Source organism: Pyxicephalus adspersus, chromosome 8, assembly GCF_032062135.1.
Source record: "Pyxicephalus adspersus chromosome 8, UCB_Pads_2.0, whole genome shotgun sequence".
NCBI lineage: Eukaryota > Metazoa > Chordata > Amphibia > Anura > Pyxicephalidae > Pyxicephalus > Pyxicephalus adspersus.
In genome coordinates, this window is record NC_092865.1 from 24,385,952 (window position 1) to 24,400,545 (window position 14,594).

Genomic DNA, 14,594 nt, shown 5'->3' on the forward strand with positions numbered 1-14,594 from the left:
TATAAGTTGTGAGAAATGGGATCTTTGTGGAATTGGGAACTTGAAAATTACTGCAAGCAGGCTTACTGTGCACAGTGCTGAAAAAGATGTTGCACATTCTGCAGCTATTACTCATGCTGTGCCACGTGTTGGGACTAGCACTGGTCTGTTACTAGTTGCAGTCTTCATACTCAGCTGTGACCATTAGAAGCAAGTCTGCATCCATTAATTTTCAGTTTGTATATCTGCTAACAAGGATTTGCAGATTTGGTCATGAGATTTGCTTCCACATTTGGGGGACAATTTTGGTCACCGTCATTCATTTCAATAACAAATGTAAATGAATCTTCTGCCTAATGAGAATTAAGTTTTTCAGACCTATTCAAGGTTTTCTGTTATAAAGTCAAAGTCATGTTTTAGAAAGACCCCTTCAAGGCTATCTACTACGTAATTTTTCCTTAGAAAGACTCCATGAGCCATTTGTCTGACTTTTCAGGCTTGTTGGTGCTGCTATCCAAACGTATAACCTATGTACTGTATGTAATTGTTTGTTACAATGAAAGCTATTTGTGGTTTGACATGCCATGCTAATTTAGGGTATTACACAGAAACTTTTAATTAGTAAACCCAGAGGCTAAAGCTCCAATATTTTGTTACAGTGAGACAAATGACCCTGTGTGATTTTGATCAGCAGGACCGAAGGACCCCAGGGAGCTGTAAACTGGAGGCTTTGCTTATTTCCCATGTTGGCTTCCAAGCCACAATAATAACCCCTCCCCACCACTGGACACCGTTCCCTACTTTTTGAAAATAACACAATGTTCCTGAAGATGATTACAAAGAAGGGACCGTTAGTATCTATGTTTTATTTTGCTGGGTCCCGTTATCCCATTTAATTTTGTTGCCATTAACCTCCACTTTTAAAAAAGTTTCCAAGTATGACAGTGACTTGCAGATCATATTAGGTCTGCTGTGTTCTGCTCCAGTTAAAAATGTAATAACTTCTGAAATCAAATGGAAATTGGTTAATATACATTGGTACAAAGCAAAGCACTGTGTGATGTGTGATTGAACAAACAACTTTGCTAGCAGCTTCTGTTGTGAGCTCGCCCTCTGGTGGCAATAAAGTTGCACGCATTTAAAACATGTCCATTACCAGCTCCAAGATCTACCCCCTCTAGAGAAATGTAGTTGAACTACTGATAAGAGATTGTTTAGAGAAATTTCACATAGTGGTGTAGTAGTTTAAACCCAAGGACAAATCATTTGTGCTTTACACTTACTCTCTAGTGGTATTCATGAAGAGTACAATATGAGGACCCATGGGTGTCTCTGCATAACAAAAGATTTTTATTTTTCATAGTAAATCAAGATGAAATCATCACTCAGCTGTTTTTGGATATTGCATATGGAAATAGAATATCTATTTATAATCTGTGCATACTAAAATACAGTTTAAACATACCAGAATCTCTCTGCTGTTACAATCTAAATATTCTTACCTGGCCATTTAGTAGAATGTTGGATTGTGATAATTTTGACCTGCAGGTTATCTCAATCCCCTAATTCGTGGGAGTCTCAGTGTTTGGATATGATGTGAAGCCACAGATGTGCCCATCAAGCCATTCTTCATAGATACAGCTCCATTCCGGCATCTGCTGTGCAGCCTCTGGCTTAATGCAGCTTTTAATATAACTGATTGATTTCATAATCCCAATAAAAGAGAGGGGGCTGGATTAAACCAATGTACAGATCATCCCTGCGAGGAAATGAGATGAAACTAAAATCCAGGACTACCTGAAATACCAAGTGCAAGGAGCCTTTTAAACCCATGCTGAGTGTTTTTGGAACACATTGTAGAATTAGAGACATTTTGCAAGAGATTGTCCTTAATATGATAAAACTTCATGCATCTGGCTAAATAAACACATACCTTTAGGTTTCTTTAGTGGGAGGTGTTATGTTCCTAAAGTGCACCTGAACTGAAAATGTGAAGATTTGCGGTTTATAATTATAGAGAATAAAAAATATACATGTTCCCTGTAGTGGGTAATACCCGGAAAGGATGACATTTATTATCTCCGTCACATTGCTCCAAAATGGGTGGATACCTCTTTATAGCACACTAGGAGATGCCCAGTTTTCCTTGCTGAAGAGAAAGTTGTATCTGAGGATTTTTCTGCTTCCACTCCATATTGTGGATTTATTTCTACCATGGAGCTGATCCACAGCAATTACAGGAACACAAAGGAGCAAGGGACCCTAATTTTGGAAGAGTTGCTGGATGTTGAGGCTCACTATTTGCCATCCTGATCCCTGGGTTTAGGTGGGTAAACATATGAGGCAAATTTTTTTTCTTTTGAGTTTAATTCATTTTGTTGTATAAAGTGTCATCACACATTTTCGGCTTAGGTGCAGAACATTTCTCCAATTGCGGAGAATTTCTTTTACTTTCTGTCAGTAGAGGAAGTGACAGCAGATCCCTTTAATAGACAGAATCTAAAAACAGATCAGAGACAGAATTCAGACCAAGGCATGGAAAGTCAGTATTAGGAAATAGATCAGCTGCAGGGAGACCATGGACAGTACTGGTGGCTAGTTTTGACCTCTGCCTGCTTTTTGGCACAAATTCCAGGGATCAGATCCCCTTTAAAGCTGAACCAAAATTATCAATTAAAAACCAGCAAACAGGAAGGCAAAATTACCTCACTGATCTGTCTGATGGCTTCTCACTCCATCTTCTCCCGGTTCAGGATCTTTCACCGTTTCATGTAACAGGTTAGAATATTCCAACTCCCACACATGCACAGCTGCAGCTCAGTGTACATTAAGAAAAAAAATCACAGGCAGGTACGTTTATTTTATTGCAGAGGGGACAATACTCTTCTGCAATAAAAAAACTAAACAAAACAAAAAAAAATTATGATCTTTTATTTTACATTTATTTGTACAGTAAGGTGTATGTGCACATAAAAGTATTTGTGCAGGCACTTGTCCAATTATTTTATCCTGAAAATGATACAGGATGTTAAAAATCACTGAAAAGTGGGAGTAACTCCTCTTCAGTCGTCAGCAGGACAACTGTGAAGACCTCCCCAACAAATGTAAAATTTTGGATTTCTCATCACATTCAGGTTTGAAAAAGAAAGTGTTATTATAGCTGGATGTTAAGCAGGATCCAGAAGGAAACTAAATTTGCAATTCATCCATTATAATGGAAATTATAAAAATGTTACATGCAACTTCCAGTATCACCTCCCCATAAACAGCCATCAATAGACCATAACTGACCTTAAAGTAACTGAAGTTTTACTGTAAGTTGTCTAGACATTCCTGAAACATGGTACACCAACAACAGTACTTAAAAGTACCTACTATAAGACTATTTCATATTCTGAGACTTCCGTGTACAAGACATAACTATTACTGATTCCTAAAGATAAGCTGAAATAATGCGTGGAACATATTTCTAAGGCATACTAAATTTTCTAGGAATCGTCTTGCAGAAAATGTGTTCCTATGATCGATTGATTTCTGTGAATAATAAAATACACTTTTTGTTTCATGTGTCTTCTGTTTAAAACTCAAAGTTAAATTAACAAAAAAAAAAAAAAAAACTTGGTGAATAAGGGTAAAATCCATATAAACATAGCAGTGGGATCCTGCAGACCTGCATCTGTGCACTGGCAAGCTTGTGTCAGCTGAATATGAGATAAATAAAGACTTGTTTGCTGTCTGCATCCCCAATACACAGCTACCGCTCATCCTCAGGGTAGGGGAGCTTATTCAAATATTGGCAACCCTATACATATCATCATTTCCCACATTTGGTTTAATGCTTATGTTTATGTTTTATTGTGTATTGTATTTTTGAAACTGCAGCAATAAGCCCAGGGATATAAACAATGTTAACCTGTTTTTGAAAGGAAGCAGATTCTGGTTTACCTCAATGATACACTGCAGACGACAGTTCTGAGTTTGTGTCAGACCTGCTTTAAAATGGGTTTCTCTAAATAGAGCACGCCCTACCCACCTTTTTTGTTCTTGTGAGCAAAATTTTCCACCAGTCTTCTTAAGAATCATGTTGGTAAGGTTATGTGACTGCATATAAAAACACACAAGTCTCCATTGATCAGCCTAGATCTGTGTTGAAATACCAATGGGTCCCAGGAGAAGCATTGGCCTCCATATTAAAGGAAACTAATCACACTAAAGCAGAGGTAAGTGATAATAGAAGAAAACACCATGTATTACCTACACTAATGCTCATGATAGATGCTATATAGGCACCACCCCAACATGTCTTCCAGTGGTCTCCCCAGCCCTATTTAGCTGGGCGCACCACCCGGCACTTTTCATTAACCACCTGGCTGTTTTTGAGAAGTTACTGATAAGCTGGGTCACAATACAAGGACTGCCACCCGCCTAAAAGTTTCTCCCACCCGGTTAAAAAAAAAATCCTGGGTTGAGCACTGTCTTCCATTGACTTTGATGGTGGTATTGAAACAAAACTACAAAAGTCCTCCTTAAAGTAACTTCTGGACCTCACTGCAGGCAGACACACATGAAGGAATTGTCATCTGACCATTTGGATGCAGGAAAGCTTTCAGTTTGGAGACATTAGTGCCAACATATTTAGCTGAGGTGATGTAAGAAACAGAAAAAAAATGTTGCTTTTGAAAACTGACCCATATAACTTCTGTTTTCTGTATTACGTGAAGTGTTCCCCTTTATTTGTCATAGGCATATTGTTGGTAACCAAAGAAATCAACAGACAGCACAATCTATTTTCTTTTTTTTATCTTTTACGAAAAAGACGAACAAAAAAAATAATAAACACATAAGCCACATAAATTTGTTTTTTATACAATCTACAAACCAGAAGCACTTTGTGCCGAATGTTTCCTACTGACCAGAAAGTACTCCACAGTATTAAAAAAAATGTACTCTTATATCCATCAAAAGGGAACAAAAATCTATCTGCACAGCCACAGAGAAGAGCAAGCAAGTATTGGCCTGTGCTCTCTGTTATTAGAGGACAAGCTTATAGGAAAGGAAGGGAAGGAGCAAGCATGAGGTGTGTGGGGGCAGAGAAATGAAATAAGACTAAATGTGGGGTGTAGGGACACAGGATAGGAATGCACCAACAAGTCACAGTGCTGATACTGAAGACATCTAACAGGAAGAGAGCTTCACAGTGGGGACAGACAGCTGGAGAAGGGAGCAGGGAGGGACAGAATGTGCTTTAATTTCCCCTTTATTCCCTGGTTTTCCACATCCCTCATCCAGGCATGATTCCCTTGCTATACAGCCTTACATCACATCTTACACAAGAGCACGTTTGTTACATCACAGCTATCAAGCTTGAGCCGGCTCTGAGGCAGGGAGGGAGCTCCTGTAGGCCGTGTCCTTCTGCATAAAAGTTGCTTCTCTCTCCTGATATAACTGATTTTGTCCACAGTAGTACCAGCAAAAGACCGGAGTTACAGCTACATGCCAGGAAGGTGTCATTGATCTTAGCTTGTAAATGGACGTATTTTCTGGTATTCCTCCCATTACAACAGTGTTTGCCAAGTAAATAGCTGAGCCATATTTAGGGAATGTAAATATCAATGCCTGAGTTGGCTAGTTTACGAATTATTTACAAATCAGGCAGTAAAGTAAGTGGCTCCAAAACCCTGTAAGCAGTTTAACAATTCAGTTTGAAGTAAGCCATTTTGTGAAATGAACCACATTGATATCATCATCAACGCACTAGCTCATAGTGACTTCACAAGCTGTTTTTTATGATCTTAGTCAAGGTTTCAAAATGGCTGCCTTCACAATACACTATAACAGTCCCTTTCTCGAAGTCATTTGCATATTTCTAATAAAGAGCAAATTGGTTTCACGCAGACATTAAAGTTACAGATTGCTACTGTAGCTGTTACAAGTATGTCAGTCTTGATGTGTCGTTTCTTTCTATTACAGCCTATCAGGCTTTAACAAAGCATTTGGTGCCCACTCCCTATACTCAGGTGAGCTCCATTCTAAAAATACAAATCATTCCCCCCCATAACAAGGAGGGAACAGAGCATGCACACAAACAAGTTAAGCTTAGCTGAACAGCAATGCACAAATACAGCAACAGCGAAGACAAAACAGCGGTCACAAACCTCAGGATCTCTCAGCAGAGCCCCTTGACTCATGTCTGTCACCGAACTGGAGCCAGGGCAGTGCTGAGAGAGGCAGACTCCTGTAGAGGTAAGTTGTCCCCAAGCAGAGGTCTATTTCATAAGATTGTCCTTGCACTAACTGGAGAAAGCAGACAGGTGTGTGAGAGAGGGCAGCTCCATTATATATCTAGACCTGTCTCATGGAGAAGGTGAGGATGGACTCTTTAAAGCCAACATTGTCTTTCGAGAATGAATGACGTTAGTACTGTGCTGCCCCCGTCCCAATTACTGCATTGTGCATCTACAGAAGTGCTGGGTATGGAGAGAGGGGTATTAAGACTGGTTCCCTATTGTCAGCCCTTGTGGGAAGGTCTGCTGGCAAATGTGGGTAGAACCCAGAAAGGCAGCAATGAAACAGCTGACAGCCGTGTATGAGCCTGCTCTCACAGGAGTCAAAGAAAACTTGAGACATACATTGCACCTCAATGTGCAACATTGACATGTCTCATCTGGCAGTAAAATGAGAGAGCTTTAACTTCACCAAATCTGCAGTGGGAGGTCTGTGAACCATTTACCTCCCCAGCCACCAGTACTAAGTAGTTATATGGTTAGGCACAGCTCTCCCAATGCAGGCTATTGAGGCTATGAAAGGGAGTGCTCAGCTCTTACAAAGAGCAGAATACAGGCCCTTGGCAGGATTGGCTTCTGTCAGATTATGAAGTGGCTGCACACCACTAATTTGAGCATAGAGAATTGAACACACCCAGCTAGAAGATCAGAGAATTTAGGGAGAGGATAGGATGAAGCAAGAGAAAACAAAACTTTGGTTTAAAACAATGGATCTATGAAGGTTTAAATTAAGGGAAGTTAATCCCTCAAAGATCAGTCACTCCCCCAGCCCCTTTTTTATTGGGACCCCTTCCAGCACTGCTGGGGGGTGGGAACAAAAATGTCCATGACACCCTGCAAACAAACATAAATGGGGATGTCAATGATACAGAAAAGAGAAATTGTAAGAAAAAAAAACAGCTGTGAGTAACCAACCCCAGTACAGGGTGTTTTAAGTGGCATCACAGCATTAGAAATTAATGAAATTAAGCCTGTCTAAAGTCAGGCAATTAGAAACATGGGGAGAGAAAGGGGGGGGGGGGGAAATAAAAATCAGAAGAGGGAGATTTTGATCGCCCATAAATAAGTCCTTTTCCGTCTTAGCAGCCTTGAGTGTACAGGTCATTCCATGGCTTCTTCAATAACATCTGTCCATAGATTTAAAGGGGCCGCAGGTAAATCACTTAATGTGGGGTTGGCAAGCACACAGAAGGCCAGCCCTATAATGATGGGGTGTGGAGAGTGGACAGAAAGAAGCCTGAAGTGGGGATGAAAGCCTGGTGGAGATGGTTGGAGAGAGAACGCTGAAAGCAACAAGTACTTCATGTGTTGGCTTCATCATCAGTGTCATCAATCAGGACCTTGGCATCTCGAGCCTTGCTCCTAAGAAATGAAGAAGATGACATTAGCTATACAATAGTAAAAACTATATTGACAAAAGTTGGTGGACATCTGACCAAAAAAATCTATAAGAAATTGCTGGATGTCCAATTCCCTATGTGTAACAGACCCCAATCTCCTGGAAAACTTTCCCACAATATTTTGCAGTGTATTTATAACAAGGTGTACAGTTGTTGGATGCTTGCAAATGACACTAACTTTTCCCAAAAATGTTCAAATCTCAAAAAAATCAAACAATTCTGTAAACATTTTAAGTAAGCCGCCCTCTATTTCCAGGTAGAAATACTTTGGAAAATATTAGCATTATATTGAATAAAAAGAACTTTCTACTTTTTCTGCAAATGTCTCAGTCAAGTTTTTTCACATAGCTATATTTTGGGGAAAGGAAGAATTGGCTTTCCTTGTACCCAGCACTCAAGGTTGAGTCTAAACTAAAAATGAAGCTGAGAAAATTATTATAGCACGTAAGTAAGTAATTCTAATCTTAAAGGTAAAACCACTTAAAGCAAACTGTTATGTCAGAGATATGGAAGTTACAATCTCATAATGTTAGCCTTTTTGCATTCTCAGATTTTGCTTAAAGAGGAAATCCCCCTTAGTGGAAAAAAAGCCAGAGCCTTCTAGGTTGTGTGACGTAGGTATCCTGGGGGGCTTTGCGCTCCCATTCAGTCTTGATCACCATGGCTGTGCTGGACACCTTTTTTTTCCCCAAAGGCTGCTGTATTTTAAATAAATACATTTTTACTTTACATATAAAGATTATCTACCTTTTATGTAAAGTAAAAATGTTGAGTTTAGGTCCGCTTTAAGTGATTTACCTAGAACAAGCTTAAGACAAATTTTTGATTTGGGTTAATGACAATATTATAATGTTCAATATACATACAAGGTTTCCTTTCAGCAGCCAGAAGACCATTATAATTTTGTGTACAGTTGTAAGCAAAAAAAAAAAAAAAATCGGAAGTTTTGATTTACTCTACATGAATTTTTGGGTACTACACATCTTCACTTTAGAAAGCCATTGCATTAGTTTTGCCCAGTGGGTCCATACAAGGCTGTAAATTTATAGTATTTACTCTTTCCTTGTTGTAAAAGATTTTTGGCTACTGGGATTTGTACAAATATATCTATGCATTCATAACATGAAGTAATAAATTACAATAGGGCACTCACTGGGAGGACAAGCGTGGTCTGCGGAGCGATATACTCTGGCTGCGTTTCCATGTCTTGCTCTTGGCTCGATTCCTCACGCCATCGTCCTGATCCATCATCTGCTCCAGCAATGTTTGGTCATCGGCATTCATTGGTGCCACAGAGATGTCGCGCACGGCGCGGAACTCACCACAGTTATTCAGATGCTCGTTCTCCAGACGGAAGAAATTCCACACAAATCGGCTGTAGGGTGAGAACAGACATTGGTTCTGAATAGGTTCTCCTTTAAAACCTCTGCTGTAAAAATTGGAAGGCCACCTTTGCTTTAACACCCTGAGAAAATGTTAGTTTAAATTAACCAATTCAACTGAAATTGAATTGGCTTTTAAGGTATCAATACTAAATCAAGTACTAGAACAAATATTTTCATGACATGTTTAATCGTTCCTAGCTTTTACCAACCTTAATAGCTTATAAATCCTGACATCAGAAAGCCAGGCAACTAACATTTTCAGACATTCCATTGTATATGATTTAATTACAGGAAATAATTTTGTTTTTTACAGGTTTTACAATTTCAATTAAGAGCTTTTATTTGGATTTGTTTGTCACGCTACTGATCAAACCCAACTCCATACATGTTTTCCATATCTTGCACTGATGAGATGTATGTTGGCTGTACAAATGACTCTGTACTGTTAGTTTGCCCTCTAAATGTTGGAATTTGGTACATCATGAAAAGAATGTTGTGCAGCTAGAAATGCTTGAAAAATGTCAAACTGTTCTCTACACAGACAATAATTGTTTATTCAACTGAATTATCAATAGGTTGATAATATGTGAACAGCAGTGACAATAAAATTAAAACTTGCAAGCTCCTCAAGTGACCAGTAGAGGGCGAAACTTGCATTTATAATTCCAAGCAAACCTTGCATAAGAAAACAATGCTTCCATCCCTAAGGCGATTTATAGATAAAAGCTGTTAAGAGCTTTTCATTGAAAAAATACACCTTGAAAAGATAATCGGATCTATGTGACTATAAAGTATGCCTTATTAGGAAATTGCTGTCAACAAAATGTTATTTATTGGTGTGAAGAACAAAAGTGCAGTGAATAACAAAGCAACATCAGCAAAAATGAACACACAAAGCACACATTGGAAAAAAAAAAACTTTTTTTTTTTTTTAAATAACCAATCGAAATACTCAAAAGAAATGTATTTTAGATAAGACCATTGGGGATTTCTAAAAAATAAAGCTGACTTTGGATTCCATGTTTGCACAATCTAACATTCTATGCACCAACCAAAAAGCACATTCCTGATCCACCTGGGGGACCAAGGAACAGAAGCCTTGTGTTAAATGCCAGTAAAATGGCTGATTATCAACTTTAGCCACATGCTAAAGATGTATGAAGACCTTCATATACCCCACACTTTGTCAGAGTGATGTGGAGGCCCAATATTAATTTATGCTACAGAAAAATGGTTTTGATGTTTTCCAATTCGTTACAGAACAAGGGGAGTTTACATTGGAATATAACACGTGTATCATTTAGCCCATCACAGTATTTATTCTTATAATACCAGTTTCATATTTAGTGACACTTTCACAGCAAAATGCACTACATTTGCCCCATTGTATGCCATCCTGTACCAGGGTAGGGGTTGTGTGAAGGGTTTCCTTGGGAGGATTTGTCATTGTACCCATATGACATTATGGTATTGCATAGATACATAGGTCACATTTTAATCTTTTGGCCATGTATGATTGGTGAATTTATGGATTTCATTGCTAAAATACATTAAAACTATTTTATTCTAAAACCTACAATGTCAGAGGATGTGAAGAAAAATACATTTCTGGATATTTCCATTTATAGGCTAACAATAACTATAGATAGCACTTTATTCTACAAACCATTAGCACCCCTAAAACATTTGATTTATAATATCTTCATCTTACAAGAAATTGTTTGGATATTACCCAGTTTAAGATTGAGGCCAGGAAATTGTGTGATCGCCTGATAAGCAGAAGATACAGCAAAACGTGTCCTTAGTATGATAAACTGACAGAAATGAATTATTTTCACAAAGAGAAAAACAAAATGAATCACATAGGGCTCCGGTGGAAACACAGGGACTTACTTAACGTACAGCCCTGCCTAATATGTTGGTGCTATATAAATACTGTTTAATATTTATTTTTATTATTAATATTATTAATAATAATATTAATAATAATAAAATAATAATGGAGATGGAAGATTTCAGTGGGGGAATATTTGAGAAAATGTCTGATACCTCATTTAAAAAGAACAAAAAATAAAGAGCATTAAGAGCCCGTGGAGTTCAAGTTACAAGATTTACTTGAAAATTCCACCAAATCCAACACAAACCATGACAATATATTAATATGGGGACAATGACCCAAATAAGATCTATTGCTATTAAACAGGATTTATATAGCTGCAGCATATTATGCAGCGCTGTACATTAAATAGGGGATGCAAATGACAAGATTGTAAGCAGGGTCCTCCCCTCCTACTTAGTCACGGTTTCGTGATTGAGGACAGAACGGACAAAGGTCACTATAGGAAAAATATTTGAGATGTTGAAACAAATTCTTTAGATTTGGATTAGTAAAAAAATACTATATAAAATGTTTACTGCAAGAGGAAACAAATGTTCACTATTTAAACATATAAAGAATGGGAGGGTTAAAAAGAAGGTGACCTGACCATAACAATATGTTTAATTTCATGTGACCTGAGGAACCTAAAATTTAAGGTGATACAAAGGGTTGAAAATAAATTGAGAGCTGGTGATCTGCTTAAACTACTGGACCAAAATTTCACTACAGGACCTGGCTCCAAAGGGATTAAATAATGATTTTAATTTGTTTTTATGACATTGCAAGATAAAATTGTACTTGTACAGAGTTGGAAATATAAAATAAATTGCAAAGGTGGAGAATCCCCTTAACCAAAAGGTTGGAGAGTGTAAAGTGTGAATAAACACTACAGAGCCAGGTTTTTAGAACATCATTTTTTTTATTACTGTCAATTGATGACTATGGTGTAAAGTTTGCATGTTTTAGTTTAAATATTGTCAGTATTTATACACCTTCTGTAATATTTATTTTTAACCAGTATATGGTAACACACATGTTTATGAAAAGGCAACCTTTTTTTTCCCTTTCTTTGCTTTTAAAGGGGATCCCATCCCATGAAGGAAAAGTAAACCATCCAAAGACCGCTTGAAAGCATTGTTATGCACAGACCCTAGCTTGTGTTCTAGTTTAGAATTCAGCAAAGGATTGACACTTCCAGCTGCACAGTGTTCCTCTGAGCTTCATATCTACCTTCAGTGACCTATGTCTCCTGGTGTGCCCCATGATCTGTTCATTTTCAGGCAGTTAGTTATCGCAGCCAGCTATGTCCAACAATTATGGCAGACTGAGCGGACTTAACATAATGAGTGAGATTGATGGCTATATTGTCTTGTTTTTGCCAACTTTCGCCTGCCAGGTGGGGTGTCCTCCCCCCATGTATCATCTTTTGTGGTGTATTAAAGAGAACACAGACATTATGTGTGCTAGTCAGGGTGTTTACTCTATCACTCCAATCCCATTACTTCATATTCGTTCCCCAACTTTATGAGGGGATGTGATGAGACTCCCAAAGGTTTTTTTTGTTTGTTTTAACATCAATTGAGAAAATTAATATACATTTATATTGAATAGTAATGTGAAGTATTCATAAAAAGTAACTGTGTTTACACTGAACAAGACTTCTTTTTTTTGGAATCTTATTTCATTGAAATTGATATATATGTATGATATGTTATTTATAGTCTGACAATATTGGATTTGTGTATAAACATAGGTGTATTTATAGGAACCTAGTGGCAACCATAATATGTTTTTTTTGGGTTTAAAGTAATTATGATTATCAGGTATACATACAATTTGTATATTGGATTTTTAGTTGTTATGGTTGTGTCAGAACAATCAGATCTTTCATCTCACTGCCACACTATTAAAAGACTTGGAATGTATAGCTCCTTAACCATTATGCCATGTATACACATCCCAATGACATTAGGCTAGCTCCATAAATAATTGTCACCTGGTATTACCTTATGTATGACAACAACCCAAGTCATCTCAAAATTACAATAACAAAGTAGTGGTGTGCAACTTACAAGGGTCCAGAGACCCTCATTTGTATCCATCAGTTATGTGAAGTCCTGCTGCATTCTAAATCAAACTGGTGGTAGAAATAACAAACTGGTAGAAGTGATAATTATTTCCCACATGAAAATGAGGCATGTTCGTTGGAATGTTTGTCCAAGGACTCTGAATAAGCATGTATACTCAGATTAACCCCCCTACCCTTCAAACTCGGTCCGTACTTCCATGCAAAAAAACTTTACATTTTTTTGCATGGAAATTTATTTTATATACTTATATATTATATAAATATATATATAAAGATTTCTTTGAATTGGAGTCAAAACAGCTTTTATGTATTGAATCTAATACAAAATTATTTGAATTTCCCACCGCTCCAACCAAGGTCACCGGGAAACCCTGGAGATAGTCTCTGCAGCCGCCGGCTGAAGATGGAAGAAAGACATGTCCCGAGGACCTGCAGGATGCCGGGGGATGACAACGGAACAAGGTGTTTTTTTTTGTTTTTTTTAATGTTCATAGCGACCCGGAGTGTGATTTGGGATTACTGCTTTTTGCATACAAAATCCACCCTGAGTTACACTCGGGTCTACCGCTAGGGGGGTTAAGTATGAAAACACAATATTTAGCAATAACCACTTGGGCCATAACTTGTAGCCTATAATATGAACTAGATATCCTTGTAAGACTGAAAAATCGTCTTAAATTACTCACCGGAAGACTTCAAGCGGAGCAAAGACAGTGGATATTATATCTGAAATATTGCCATGTAGGTTTAATGTTGTGAGAGAAATCTGTATGGTCCATGCAAAGCGCAGAATGACATCCTGTATAATTGCACAGTAATAATAGGCCTAGATGTGGAAGAAATTGAGTTTTTAGATACATGACATTAAAATGAACAATGTGAAGAGCTAAAAAGAAATACACAGAATTCTCACCTTTTGGGGATACACAATCTCTTCTCTCAAGAAAGTATTTTCACCCGCGTTTTTGTCAAACAACCCCCAGTCCATCTTTAGATCCCAGATTAGAGTATATAATGAACTGATGACATAGCTAACAATCCACAGGTAGAAAAACACCTGAGCATCCGAGTGATTCTGAGCTGCAAGACAAAGACATCACATGTGGCTGCATTTCAATTACTTTCATATGTTAGTCATGCTAATTTAATCTCACAGCCCTTCTGCCCCAAAGATAGTTTTCATTTATTATTATTTTTGCAGTCTGGTACGGGTAGGGAGGGGGTCCAAAAGGGATTAACAATGTGTAATTGAAAATAATGTGTGGAAGTTTGGTAGAATAATACTAACAAATTCAGTTTTAACTGTACAGATGTAAATTGGTGCAGTGGAAAGTTTTTCGAAGATGTGCGATCGACCAAAGTGTACACTGAAATAAGCCTTTGACACTTATTCAAGGAGTGTAATCATATTCAGGGTGCACACCAGGACCCAGCAGTTAATAGGCATACTTTATCATAACGCTGATAAGATTGATGCTTCTTTATATATTATTGTGGAGGGCTTACACAATCTTTCCACAAAATAGACTAAAGAATGCAAGTGAATCAGCACAAGAAATTTAGAAGTTATATAAGACA

At 37.7% G+C, this 14,594-nt stretch overlaps 2 protein-coding genes across 2 annotated transcripts in view; both read right to left on the minus strand.

The window, feature by feature from the left end:
• The window catches only part of KIAA1614 (KIAA1614 ortholog), a 33,953-nt gene extending 29,534 nt beyond the window's left edge, over positions 1 to 4,419 (minus strand). Inside the window, exon 1 of the mRNA XM_072419802.1 lies at positions 1,482 to 4,419. Coding sequence (XP_072275903.1) covers positions 1,482 to 1,489 — 8 coding nt within the window. The 5' untranslated portion in view covers positions 1,490 to 4,419. The remainder of the gene's footprint in view (positions 1 to 1,481) is intronic.
• A 343-nt stretch (positions 4,420 to 4,762) lies between these two features.
• Positions 4,763 to 14,594, minus strand: part of XPR1 (xenotropic and polytropic retrovirus receptor 1) — a 100,238-nt gene continuing 90,406 nt past the window's right edge. Inside the window, exons 12-15 of the mRNA XM_072419804.1 lie at positions 13,930 to 14,096; positions 13,703 to 13,842; positions 8,817 to 9,038; positions 4,763 to 7,625 (exon numbers count right to left, since the gene is read on the minus strand). Coding sequence (XP_072275905.1) covers positions 7,565 to 7,625; positions 8,817 to 9,038; positions 13,703 to 13,842; positions 13,930 to 14,096 — 590 coding nt within the window. The 3' untranslated portion in view covers positions 4,763 to 7,564. The remainder of the gene's footprint in view (positions 7,626 to 8,816; positions 9,039 to 13,702; positions 13,843 to 13,929; positions 14,097 to 14,594) is intronic.